This window comes from Charadrius vociferus, unplaced genomic scaffold, assembly GCF_000708025.1.
Source record: "Charadrius vociferus isolate BGI_N301 unplaced genomic scaffold, ASM70802v2 scaffold282, whole genome shotgun sequence".
Lineage (NCBI taxonomy): Eukaryota > Metazoa > Chordata > Aves > Charadriiformes > Charadriidae > Charadrius > Charadrius vociferus.
Window position 1 is genome coordinate 2,580,481 of NW_009647731.1, and position 13,807 is coordinate 2,594,287.

At 39.7% G+C, this 13,807-nt stretch overlaps 2 protein-coding genes across 2 annotated transcripts in view; one reads left to right on the forward strand and one right to left on the reverse strand.

Annotated features, from left to right (window-relative positions):
- The first annotated feature begins 1,253 nt into the window (after positions 1-1,253).
- On the forward strand, positions 1,254-3,412 carry SFR1 (SWI5-dependent recombination repair 1). Its single transcript, XM_009881544.1, has 3 exons — positions 1,254-1,362; positions 2,553-2,939; positions 3,155-3,412. Exons 1-3 carry the CDS (start codon positions 1,267-1,269, stop codon positions 3,344-3,346), a joined length of 675 nt encoding a protein of 224 aa, XP_009879846.1. The 5' UTR covers positions 1,254-1,266; the 3' UTR covers positions 3,347-3,412.
- A 3,513-nt stretch (positions 3,413-6,925) lies between these two features.
- The window catches only part of CFAP43 (cilia and flagella associated protein 43), a 49,021-nt gene continuing 42,139 nt past the window's right edge, over positions 6,926-13,807 (reverse strand). Inside the window, exons 34-39 of the mRNA XM_009881622.1 lie at positions 13,695-13,807; positions 12,035-12,191; positions 11,046-11,210; positions 8,974-9,054; positions 7,739-7,892; positions 6,926-7,083 (exon numbers count right to left, since the gene is read on the reverse strand). Coding sequence (XP_009879924.1) covers positions 6,926-7,083; positions 7,739-7,892; positions 8,974-9,054; positions 11,046-11,210; positions 12,035-12,191; positions 13,695-13,807 — 828 coding nt within the window. The remainder of the gene's footprint in view (positions 7,084-7,738; positions 7,893-8,973; positions 9,055-11,045; positions 11,211-12,034; positions 12,192-13,694) is intronic.

Here is a 13,807-nt window from a genome sequence, read left to right on the forward strand (position 1 = left end):
TTACTAAAGCCTGTTTTGTTTTTTTTTTTTTTAATAGAGTACCATATATTGAATTGTGAGCAATGCGGGGGAATGTTAACTTGTAAGATAAATGAGGACCTGCATCCTTTGGAATAGAGCCAGGAAGACTGGGGTTGCTGGGTTAGTAAGGCTTTGGCATGCTGAAGTTTTGGTATGTTTCATTTCTGAAGATAAAGCCCCTTGTGCCAGTCTTGTGTTGCCTAGTGACTTGTTTGCAGGATTTTATTTTTAAGAGGCTTCTGTTTTGAAACCCCTAATTGCAATTTGCAGGTAAATGGAGGTGTAGCTGATGATTTTCCAGCTGCATTTTGGTCATTAGCAGGTGGTTCACAAGTGCTAAACTAAGTTAAACATTGCCAAATCAATTTGAAGTTGGTACCTGCTGAGAGGTATGGCTTATCATTTTAATTAAGACACTTTTCTGAGTGAACTGGGGATGCTTACTTTTAATCTAAAATTCTACTTGTGAGAGTAATTACTTTTTAAAGCAGCATCCCCAGAAGGATCAAATGAGACAGTGGATTATTTTCACAAACCTGGGTACCCAATTATTTTGTTTTATAGAAAAGATTAATTGTTTATACATGCGGACAATAGAAATCTTGTGGCTCGCAACAATCCTTTTATCACTACTTGGGATGCAGTTAAGTGAAAGGACTGGTTCTTCACAACGTGATTTAGTAAGGATTTTTTTGAGTTAGACAAGCAGTAAGGGTCATTCAGGTTAAGAAAATACAGTTTGTTTGGAGTGAGCATTTTTTGATGAGTCATTTCGATTTTGCAGGATCTGACCTTGGATTTATAGGCATACTGTAATGGGTTTGAGTGCTTCATAAGTTGCCTTGCTCCTTTTTAACACTTGAAAAGGGATACTGGATAGGAAAAAAAAAAAAAGATAATGGAGAATATTGGTAAGACTTCTCATAATTTTTTTTCATCTTTTAAAGAAAAAAATTGATAGAGATTTATGAGTGGGCAAAAAATAATATACAAAATTCATAGTAAGATACTTTATACCTGTTAGTAGTGTCATTCATCCTGTTGAAGATGCTACTTAGCACATGAAACAGTTGTGTAACTTATGCAGATGTCTCTTTGAACTTGACAATTAGAAAATAAGCCTTAGTATTCCTTATTAGAGCTTTTTACTCATTTCTGTAGCCATGTGGCTCGTTATAATCAGGTGAAAATGGCACCATACAGAATTCATTCTGTCTTTTAACAGAAACTGCTATCCTTCTTGAGATGGAAGAACCAGTGCTTGATAAAATGACATCTTTGTGCCATACTCCAAAGGATTCTGGGACAGCAGCTCCACAGGGGACTAGTTCAGGGAAACAGGTATGAAAACTTACTTATTTTTCCAATAATGTGACTCTTTGTAGCAACAAAAATGCTTGTGAAGTCATTAAGTAGTCAGAAATCACTGAGATACTGTTTGCTGGAAGACTAAAGATGGGTAGCTTATGCCCATAGCTACAAGGTTGTCCAGGTAAGGAATGTGCTTAGTATACTTTGCTCGGAGTATGCAAATTTTTGCTGTGAATACAAAGTGATGGAGTAATATACCTCAAATGCCATACTGATAAATTTGAATTCTATTTAGTGCTTGTGATGGGTTTTGTTGGTGTTAGTTTATTTGTTTGGGTTTTTTAATCTGTCACCTTCAATTTTCTTAAATCCTAGTTTTCTGTGTTGCTGTGTTTGCAGAATGACTTCCTGTGACTTCTGCTTGTGCTTGAACAAAGTACACTGCTTTCAGTTTGTATATTCTCCATAACACTCCCAACTACTTTGGTGTCCATCCTAGCATGTGTTATGGTGATGCTGTCATGCTCTGCATCAGGACCTATGCTGGATAGGCCTACTCTGCAGGTGTTCCTTAACTAATCCCTCCCATATTTTAGTATATTTTGACAGGTAAAAATGTTAGACAAAGATTATAAAAAATAATTGTTAACTTATTTTGCAGGGAAAAAAATCACGTTTTAGATCTTATCAATGAAGGATCTCAAAGCATGAACAAGACAAAATTATACACTTCTAATACTCTCAAGTAGAATACAGATGTTTTATACCAGTGCTAATACAGAAAGTGTGTGTGTGGTGGAATGGAACAGCAAAAAACCCCAACCCTTATCGCCACTAAACTAGAGGGGGAAATTGAACTTGATGAAATAAAATTAGCCCAGTTGAGATATGCTATGTATCTTCTGCACAAAGACTAGATGAATCGGTTTGTCTCGAGAGAATACAGGATTTGCTCCTAGCAAATGTGGAGGTAAATCTTTCTGTATCTTGCAGCTTTGTGTGCAAATACATGTAAAAGGAAGAAGTTAACTTTGTTCAGGTTTGAAAGCTATAGAGAGAATTAGGAAGTCTGGCTTTACAATGATCTTTACATTACATGTATGACATTCTATGTAAATAGTAACCAGGATAAACTGTTCTTTGAAATTTAATCAAAAATTGGATTGTTCTTATCCTTCTGTTCTTTTGGTTTTGTTTTGGTTTGTTTTTTTCTTTTGTAGCCAATGAGTGCAGCTCTGAGGGAGCGATTAAGGAAAACAAGGCGTTCATTTAATGCTAATTTTACAGTGGCAAAGCGGCTCAAAATAGACACTGAAGAAAGAGACTATGCTGATGCTGTCAGAGTGTGCCTGCCGAAGACAAGTACAGATTGTTCCAGACTACAAGATGGTTCTGAAAACCTAGAAAGAAACAGCACTGGACATACGTGTTTCAAAAGTCCCCCACAGGAGAATAGTCTCTGTGGATCAGCAGAGAATCCTGATGTGCTACAAGCTGATCTTAGTCAGCAACAGTCCCTGAAAGAAAAAGTAAGGCTGGCGAAACAAGTGCAAGAGAAGGAAGAACTACTTCGAAGGCTCAAACTGGTTAAGATGTATCGATCTAAGGTGAGGTGAACCTCTGGAAAAGCACTTTTAAGTCATTCTTTGAAGTGTAACCCTCACTTATTAATATAAGCAACAATACTGAATCACTTTTTTTTTTGTGTGAGTGGTGTTTGTGTCTTGTCTCAGGCATTTTATAAATATAGATCAGGGTATCAAAAACCCCACATTTCAGCAAATGACAATTTTTTTGTTTGTTTGTTTTGTCTCAATTTCAGAACAACCTGTCTGAACTGCAGGCTTTGATAGCGAAATGGAGAAATAGTACCCAGCTGATGCTGTATGAACTTCAGTCAGCCTTTTCTGCAGATGGCAAGAAAGTGAGTCTCACTCAGCTGATAGATACTTTTGGATTAGAAGACCAATTACTGCACTACAGCAGATCAGAAGAAGATTTTGTAGACACATAATCTACAGGTGCAAAGCTTTCAATTACAGGCACACATAAGCAGAAAAGACTGAATGAAGTCTGATAACATAAGAAGTATTGATCAGACAGTGGACTTCATGCTTGGAGTTTAGGAGGTTTTCTCAGGAGGTATTTGTGAAGCTATGTACTCGGATGCAGTAGGCACTGTAAAAGGCATTACGTAACGGAAAAGACTGAACTCGTGCTGTTTTGGAAAACCTGGCTTAGTAACTTGATCAGTGAATGGTTATGTAATAAAAATAAAATGAAATCAAGTCATACTTTAACAGGTAGAAGGCAGTCCATTCTTTGATTAGTCTTTGCATGGTTACTTGTCTTGAAATAATGAACTCTAATTGTCATTTCTGTTGATGTTCAGATGGGAACGAATTCAGTTCTTTGTTCACAGATTTGTCAATCTATGGGTCCATCTATGGGTCAATCTGTGGGTTTTCATGGTGTTAATATTCTGAAGCTGCAATGAGACGTTCTCAATAGCTTTAATTATTACTGAGGGAAATGTGTCATGCACTCATTTTCACATACTGGTCCAGACAGTTATTTTCAGGGAAGCTGTCTCTTAAGCATTCTGCCACAGCCTGAGATAATAGAAGGGAAGGCAAGAAAATTGCAGCCAACATCTGTCTACTCTGCTATTTCATGTGAGAGCTAAGGTGTTTTCTCTCTTCAAATAAAAATAAATAAGAAAAACAAGGCCTTGTCTAATGGTATTGCTTCAAATACAGCATAATAAAGCTGAACGAAACTTCAGCATTTCATTTATCCTCCAACAAATGTTGTCTTTTTAAAATATTTTTTTTTTTAATCAACTTGAAATTGCTTACTTTCTCATGATGGCCTATGCATATAGTGTGGTGATTTCTCCCTGCTTTTATTCTCCTTAAAATCATCACCCGTCAAGTGTAACAATACATGTCTACTCTGCAACTCTCCCTGTCACAAATATTGTTTTATGTGATCACATTCCTTATTGGTTCTACCTTGTTTTGTTTACAGGTACCATTTCCTGTTTCCTTAATAAGTGAGTAATTTCTTACATATCTCAAGGGAAAGACAAAGATAATAAAGACCCTTTTAACATTGATAGGGCTCATCTGTACCCACAACTTGCTCTTTAAAATACTGAATGTTGCTGTCCACACAGAATTAATGAAGAACAACCTTTATTCCTAAGACACTATTTCTTCTGCCTCTTCAGGTTAATAAAAAAAGATGATGGTGCCTGATGAAGGGGATGGTTCTCTTCCCTGAGATCCTTGGCACATTTGGAACTCTGTTAGTTCCAGGGAATTTTGAGGAGGAAGAAAAATGTCTTGCAAGAAGAATAGAGGTGTAATTAGAATCTTTACAGACCCCAGTTAGAGATGGTAAAGCCAAAAAGGAGCTGGTGCACAAGATCACAACAGAAGTAGTTTTCCTTACAAGTGTAGAATTCTGTTAAACTAAGGTATCAAAGCTATTAATGCTTTCACAATGGAATGAGTTTAGGTTTTATGTGAATTTATGAAATAGGAGGAGATTCTACACACACCATGGAAGAGGGAAATTAAAATCAGTAGGTAGATCAGTCTCCAGCAGTTGTTAATTTTATCAAGGGTTCTTTATCTTTCTTGGCTGTCTTGGAGAGATCTATCAGGGTGATACATTGCATATCACTGTGAATGGGTGGGAGATAGCAACTATTTCAGAAGGCCAGATGCTTCAAAAACTTGTTTTCCAGTGATTCTGCTGGTGGCACCACAAAATCACAGAATGGTAGGGGTTGGAAGGGACCTCTGAAGATCATCTAGTCCAACCCCCCTGCTAAAGCAGGTTGGACAGGATTGCGTCCAGGCAGGTTTTGAACATCTCCAGAGAAGGAGACTCCACAGCCTCTCTGCGCAGCCTGTTCCAGTGCTCTGTCACCCTCAAAGTAGAGAAGTTTTTCCTCCTGTTCAGATGGAACTTCCTGTTTTTCAGTTTGTGCCTGTTGCCCCTTGTCTTGTCACTGGGCACCACTGAAAAGAGCCTGGCCTCATCCTCTTGATACCCGCCCTTTAGATATTTATAAGCATTGATAAGATCCCCTCTCAGCCTTCTCCAGGCTAAACAGACCCAGGTCTCTCAGCCTTTGCTCATAAGAGAGATGCACCAATCCCCTGATCATCTTTGTATCCCTCGGCTGGACTCTCTCCAGTGGTTCCTTGTCTTTCTTGAACTGGAAAGCCCAGAACAGTACTCCAGATATGGCCTCACCAGGGCAGAGTAGAGGGGGAGGATAACCTCCCTTTGACCTGATGGCCACAGTCTTTTAAATGCATCCCAGGATACTATTGGCCTTCTTGGCCACAAGGGCACATTGCTGGCTCATGGTCGATTTGTCCACCAGGACTCCCAGGGCCTTCTCTGTAGAGCTGCTTTCCAGCAGGTCAATCCCGAACCTGTACTGATGCATGGGGTTATTCCTCCCTAGGTGAAGGACCCTACACTTGTCCTTGTTGAATTTCATTGGGTTCCTCTCCGCCTAACTCTAGCCTGCACAGGTCTTGCTGAATGGCAGCACAGCTTTCTGGTGTGTCTTCCACTCCTCCCAGTTTTGTGTCATCAGCAAACTTGCTGAGGGTACATTCTGTCCCCTCATCCAGGTCGTTGATGAATATTTTGAACAAGACTGGACCCAGTACTGACCCCTGGGGAACACTGCTAGTTACAGGCCTCCAACTATGCGCCACTGATCACAACCCTCTGAGCTTTGTCATTCGGCCAGTTCTCAATCCACCTCACGGTCCACTCATCTAACCCACACTTCCTAAGCTTACCTACGAGGATGTTATGGGAGACAGTGTCAAAAGCCTTGCTAAAGACAAAGTAGACAACATCTACTGCTCTCCCCCCATCTACCCATCCAGTCATGCCATCACAGAAGGCTCTCAGATTGGTCAACCATGATTTCCCCCTGGTGAATCCATGTTGACCACTCCCGATAACCTTCTTTTCCTCCACATGGTTTTCCCCACAGCTACTGGTAGCTGTGAGTAATTATCCTGTCAGAAGCAGCAGCAGCTTTTGGGATTGGGCCAAGTAGCACACATGGTCATGCCAAAGCATGCCTTCCTCTTTTCAGCAACATACACCTGTGCCATCACAGGTGTAAATATATTTTAAAAAGCAAAATGAAGTCAAATCCACAGACGTGAATTTTAGCAGATGCAAATTCATGAATTTCTTGCGGTACTTCCCCTTTACAATGTTCTACAATTGCATATTGCAGACTACAGATATACAAATACACCTGTTCTATCAGTCAACAATTTCTTGTACCATTTTTCTGTAATGAGTTATATGGTTTACATAATCAAAACAGCAGAAATACATCTCATGAACTGAAATATAATGGGGATAAGATAGGTATAAAATGTACAAAACACACAAACATGCATCTTTCAAACTGAAGTTATTTTTAAAGAAATTACAGAAGAAATTGTGTGTGGAAAGAAAAGTTCAGGGAGAAAAGGTAGATGTCCAAGCTCTTTTTCTTAAACAAGACCATGGTATTATACATCTACCTGGGCTCTGATTTTTAAAGAACAGGGAATGTTCCTGATCTCAGTCTTTCAACTTCTGCCTGAAGAATTTCAAACTGTTCTTCCTGTTCCTTTACAAGATCCCGTAGGTGTTTCTGCTTCAAAATCTCTCGGTAACGCTGCTTTGCAATCTTTTCAGAAACATGCTGTGTGTCTGCGTAGAACACAATATAAGGGTTAGCCTGTACTTGTAGGGGATGCATAGTCCAAATTTATATTAGACTTGTCCTGGGGTTATTCCAGGTTCTGTATAAAACAGGCAAGCATTTTAAAAAAGGCTCACAGTTGGGCTTAAGAGTCTTTATAATAGTGAATTAAAAAAAAAATTCAAAAAGGCACTGGGCATGCTTCCTTTAGTTTCTAGCAAGTACCCACTGTTTTGAAAATCTTAACTGTTTTACTAGTGGAAAGATTTTTACAGTTTTCCTAATAGCGAATACCCTTCTCAGCTTCACATTACTTCGTCTGTTCCCTTTGAGTGGGTGGAAAGAAGTGGGTTGAACAGTTCTGAGAAAGAATGAAAGCATGTTGCCTAATGAAGATATTAATGACTATAATATTTTGACTTAAATAGTTTCAGCAATTTAGTCAATTAACTTTGATTACAAGAGCAACTATCTCTAGGTACGCTCTTAAATAAACGATGTTAAATTGTTGTGGTAGAAAGGGCACAGCCAATTGTGCACATACAGTAATAAATAGGCGCTCCTTGCCTTAGCTGATGCTGATGCAGAACAGGACTGTCTAGCCTTGGAGATATTTTCTGAATGTTCTTAGCTTGTGACTTAAAGTGCATTACTGTGACTTACCGGCTGCCTCAAAGATATGCCTCCTTTCTGAAACAGAGACAAGCATTTCTTTCAGCTCCAGGCTGAGCTCATAATTTGCTTGCTCTTTTAAACTGATGCACTTCTCCAACTCCTTAATTCTTTTCTGACGGTTCTTCACATTCTTCTTGTGCAGCTGTCCATTTCCAAATGAATAAAGCAAATATATGAGATTATACAAAAGCTGTTCAGACAAACTTATGATGGAAATCTATAATCTTACGCACTCCATTGTAGCTCAATAAACTTTCATGTATTTTGATTTGACTAGTAGCACATTCTAGCTTTACTTCATGTAGTGTCTTTCACACACATTGTATTCCAGTATGCTTTATGGAGTTCTAACACAAGTAGCAGACAAGGAACAAAGAGGTATGGGTCAGGGAGAGAGATATATTAAAGATAAAGCTTGAAAGGCAAAGGGAGGAAAGAAAGCCAATGGAATCAGTGAGTTGAGAACACGCTCTTGGCTGCTAGGAGCTGCTGAAGAAAGGGTTGTTGTGCTGAAGCTGTTGGATGTGCTATAAAGGGACAAGGTAAATACTAAAGCTTGAAGAAGCAGAGGAAGTTGATGCCAGCTAGAGCAACCTGGAGAAAATCCAGTGGAATCACTTAAAAACAAGGATAATCATAATTTGAATGTTGAAATAGATGAGGGAGCCGGCAAATCAGATATTGTTGTTTCTCTGTTATTTTGAATATAGGCTGGGTACTCATATTATGAACAGGCTGGTGCTATTGGAGAAAAACTTTAAACAGTAAAGACTGGAAGAATGCTTCATTATAAAATGGAAGAGTGACTTTTATAGGCAATGCTGTGTAAGAAGTGATAAGTAGATCTGCATCAGATGTTCAGGAAGGAAAACATTTATTTCCAGTAACAGAGCAATTAGATTTCTCTGCATGGAGTTGACCTATGCAGCAGTGAATGTATGATGACTGTTTCCAAAGACTTTAGAGAACTGCTGTTGTAGACAACTCAGTGCAAGCTGAATAAACTATTGAAAGCCAGATGAACAAATACATGGATATATATATATATAAATCCGTGTGTGCTGTTATGGCTATGCTCCAACAGTCCTTGCATTAGTGGAGGGGTTAGTATGCCTACATCAGTTGCAGTTATTCCTTACAAACCCCTCTTGCTAATGACAGAGAGGAGTTGCACTTAAACTAAGGATATGCCTCTCAAATGTAGTCGTTCGCTTAGGATTTACCTCATCCAAGGTGCCAAGAGTCTGCTCCATCACTGAAATGCGGTGGTCGATGCGGCTGTCATAGTTCTGCACAGTTAGGAACTGAAGAATTAAAAACAGAAAGAAACCATCTTATTAAGTCTCTTTGTTCTCAACATTTCCACACTTCTGTAAAGACATTTGTACCATACGAAACAAAAAACTAGAATTCTGCACAGTGGAAAGGCTTACTACTGATCATAAATGGACGTTTTAAGGCCATTGTTGGATGCTGTGTGAATACTAGACTGTAGAGCTGTTAAACAGAATGTTATCTTAATGGAAACAAAGACGAAGAAAATTTGTTGTGAGGTTGTCAAAAAAGCCAAGCTATACTTTTGATTATAAGGTAGTCTAAGCTAACACAGCTGGAGGCCAAAGTGCTATACAGCCTGTCTTTAGGCCAGAGCAGAAAGTGATTATTTTATGTCAAGTGGCTTCCTAGTAATTCTTACTTCCTGTATTGTTCTTATATCTGCATAGTAATTTGGGTTTCAGAGAATTTATTAAAGATTTTTTCTTGGGCACACTGCTAGTAAAATATCTCTTTATCAAATGACAAATGGTAAAATAGGCTGTATGACCCATAATGGGCAGTAGACAGGTTTCTGAAGATGTAGATTCAACCTTCCAGTGTACTGTCCCACCAAAATGACAGCTAAAATTTTGTGGACTGCTCCAGTTAGAAGAGGAGAAACAGGAAAGACCCAGCAGTGTCCTTGCCTACAGCATCAAACTGCTTTTACTCCCTGCTTCATTCATAGCCCTCATTCCAGGAGTTCTCAGGTCCTTGCCTGCACACATTTATCTAGGCCATCTTTCTCTCTCTTGCTATTGTTGAGGTCTCTGTTGCCTCGTCTTTCCTACTAACCCCACATATCGACTCAAAAAGTGAAGTAAAGTCAAGCCCTTCAGAGCATTCAAATTCTGACTAAACTGGTATATGCCTTTGCTATGGGCAAGTTTAACTCTCTCTGAAGGGCAATAGTTCTGCTCATCAGTTTAAATGAAGTTTGAGCTAACGGCAACACTCTGGTGATAAATTTGCTACAAGAAGTTTTCAGTGTGTTGTCACATCACCTCTTTGAAAACCTGTTTTGTTGGTGTTAGTTGTGGAAATCCCTTGGCTGTGATTCAGAAGTGAACAAGCAGTTTATAGAGAGCAACAAAACAAATGAAGCCTGAGCAAAACATGTGTTTTGGATTTTCTTTTAATCTTTTGATTGAATTGCAATATCCTTACCTGCTCTCCAACTTTCTTTATTTTCCCTGTGCTTTATAGCTCTCCCCACTGCAATATCTGCAGCCTACCCATCCTCCAACGTCCCTTACTCCAAACCTTTATGCCCCTCACCTCATCACCACAAAACTATCAACTTTCCCTGCAGTTCTCTACATCCCATACTGCAATACCCTCAGGCTTCCCCTACAACCTCTCTTCTTCCTCCTCTCTTCTCCCACCGGTATCCTTGGCTCATTCCTACAACACAGGTTTACCTGTGTTTTCTGGCCTGCCATCTGGGCTTGTTCAAAGCTGTGTGGGTGCTGACTTGCCGGCCAGCCACTGGTTCTTGCCTGCCAGGCGTGGCAAACAGTTCTCTGTCATTGTGCTGGTGGGCCAACAAATGGCAGTGAGCGGAGCTCAGCGAGGCTCCTGTAAGAACGTTCAAATCTTTGCATACTGAGCAAACGTTATGGTATTTCTGCGAGATACCAGATGGGGGCACCTCAGACCTTCACTTAAAAGGAAGTTACGGTGCTTTATTTGAAAGATTTGTTCCTTGTGGCTGCAAAATCCTGATTCCTTACTCTCAGTGCCAATTTTGAAACACTAAGAGTTGGGGATAATTTTGCCTTTGTTTACACCTGAACATCCCCCAAAACATCACTGATCAATCTCAAGAGTAAAATTTTGCTTTGAAAGCTGAATTGTTGACCTATTAGGCATCAAGTTTCTCCTCAGTAGTAAGAGACTTCAGAGGTATAAATGATCCTACAGTTAAAGGTAGCAAAATTTTCTGTGGTCAAAATATAAATTAAAGCAAGTAACTCACTAGCTGGCGATCTTTTGAAATAGGCAGTGTTACAATATCGCGAGCCTTCTGTTTCAGATCTTCTATCTGCATTCTCATTTTCTTCTGTTCCCATTCCAGCTGAAATATCCCTTTAGAGAAGTCTTTACATTCCACCATGCTAGCAATTTTTTTTTCTCCCTGAGCCTGAAAAAATATATTAATCTTCATTAGCACACTTCAGAGATTATGGAATACTTATTCGCAACAAGATGGGCAAGCTTCCAAAGTTACAATTTTAGTAAAGAAAACATGCTATACTGCGGTCTTTCCCAGACTTTGCTCCAGATGGTTACCTTTTGTGAAATTTTGTTCGCCTTTATGCTCTGTGCCACAGCCTTGGATCATAGAAGGTGATGAAGAAAATTACAACTAACCTGTCTCTCCGTCTTTCTATCTTTTATTAGAATGTGAAAGCATTTTAACTCAACAGAATACAAACTTGCTCTGTATAAGGTATTCTGCAGTTGTTACTGAGGGCTTTGTGCAGCAGCAGTAACAAGCAATTTTTGTACAACTAGGAAAAGAACCTTTAATGAAAGTATGAAGAACTGTTTTAGGTAGGATCACCAATTTCACCTTACATAAAAAGTGTATTAATTTTTTAAATCTTAATGTAAGCTACTTTTCAAATGCTTGTTAACTCTAAGTTTGCCTTGAGGGAATTTTCTGACTGGTGCCCAGCATTTTCTATTTACAAAATGTGTGTAAGTGATGGTGTGTCTCAAAACTGTTGTCATTTTATTATCTGAATGGTATTGATCAAATATCAAGAAAGCAGTCTGTATTGCAATCTTTACATCATGATAAGAGACATCACAGAATTCTTAATAGCTTCTACATTACAATGGAGCCTGCTGGTGTGTAGTAATGAATTCAAACTAGATGTCAAACTGGAGAAAAAGCAGAGCCCCTGAAGGACAATACATTTGTTTAAAAAGCTTAAATTTCCTTCAGATAATGTAGATTACCATGATAGAGCAATTCAGTTCTTCAATAACACTCTTATTAATGAGAATGGCATCAGTGTAGTCCGGGATCTCAGTACTTTCCAATTCCACCTGTCCTTGTTTCAGCAAAAACTGGACAGTCAAATTCAACTGAAGTTTGATCTTCTCCTCCTGCAGCCTAAAATGGCAGAAAACAAAACCAATATTTAGTGATGGTCTGTAGCCATCCGCACAGGACAAGAGAACTCATCCTACCTGACCCTCAAGGCAGAATGGTGGGCACTTGTCTGAGAGCAAAGGCTGCAGCTCGGGTGCGGGGCTCTGCACCATCTACCCCAGTGGTTTCTACCCCTCTACTCTGCTCTCGTGAGACCCCACCTGGAGTACTGCATCCAGATCTGGAGGCCCAAACATAAGAAAGACATGGACCTGTTGGATCGAGTCCAGAGGAGGGCCACGAAGATGATCAGAAGGCTGGAGCACCTCTCCTATGAGGACAGGCTGAGAGAGTTGGGGTCGTTCAGCCTGGAGAAGAGGAGGCTCTGGGGTGACCTTATAGCAGCCTTCCAGCACCTAAAGGGGGCCTACAGGAAAGATGGGGAGGTGCTCTTTACCAGTAAGTGTAGTGATGGGACAAGGAGTAATGGTTTTAGACTGAAAGAGGGTAGATTTAGATTAGATATTAGGAAGAAATTGTTTACTCTGAGGGAGGTGAGACACTGGAACAAGCTGTCCAGAGAAGCTGTGGATGCCCCATCCCTGGAAGGGTTCAATGTCAATTTGGATGGGGCTTTAAGCAACCTGGTCTAGTGGAAGGTGTCCCTGCCCATGGCAGGGGGGGTGGAACTAGACAATCTTTAAGGTCCCTTCTAACCCAAATCGTTCTATGATTCTATGGTTTCAGTAAGATTATATAAATTGTCCCGTGATTCTCAAAAGGTTTTTATTTATTACTGATAAGTTCACATAGGGGTTCCTCTTTGAAAGCCTGTCTTCTATTTGCACCTGAAGTGACTACGGAATTTGCAATTTATTTCCATACATGAAGTTTGCAACCACTGGATCCAATTTAACATAGTCTAGCAGATATTCTGACAGAGATTGTCCTTACTGACCAGAAATCTTACAACAATTGAAAAGGAAATGGACAAGACTCCCAGCCAGCACCCCTTTTTCTTTCAAATCCCAAGTCCTGGGATTTGTTCCTGAATGACAATGAATGGGAAAATTATGTCATGTACATGAACAAGTGGAATATTGCTGGTCCAAGCAGCTCAGTGAAATCAGGTGTCACGTGACAGCACCATACTGCAATTAGGAGTGATCACTGTATCTTAGGCCTACATGAGCGAAATGTAACTGAGCTAGCTAGCACATATATGGCCTTAAAGGCTTTGGGGGATTCACCGTATGATGTAGCTTTTGGGGCAGTCAGTTTGCATTGAAGACCATGCTGCCACCCTTACTGATGTTGTTACTTAAGATGGTAGATTAAGACTGGTTTGGCCTGATCACATGTGCTGCAGTAACACCTCATTTCAGAAACATCGTAGGTCTCTTAGATGAATCCTAGATAAAAGAGTGTCGAATAAGACAGCTGTGTAATTCTGTGGGTAACTTTTGGTTCTGTGTTGGTGGAGTATTAAAATGTAGCTGAATAGAGGAAAAGAAAGAAAATTACCAAGTGAGTTCTTGGAAAATGTCTTCTATGTCTGACTTAATCTTCTCATTGTCATCCATTCTTGTCTGGAGAAAGTCCTGCATCTCTGCCAGTGTTAGCGCCTTCCATTTCAC

Bases quoted from the DNA above. Each gene is read 5' to 3' on its own strand.
- SFR1 (XM_009881544.1), top strand. From the start codon at position 1,267: ATGGAAGAACCAGTGCTTGATAAAATGACATCTTTGTGCCATACTCCA. The intron at 1,363-2,552 runs GTATGAAAACTT...TTTCTTTTGTAG, and splicing joins GGACTAGTTCAGGGAAACAG to CCAATGAGTGCAGCTCTGAG. The intron at 2,940-3,154 runs GTGAGGTGAACC...TCTCAATTTCAG, and splicing joins TTAAGATGTATCGATCTAAG to AACAACCTGTCTGAACTGCA.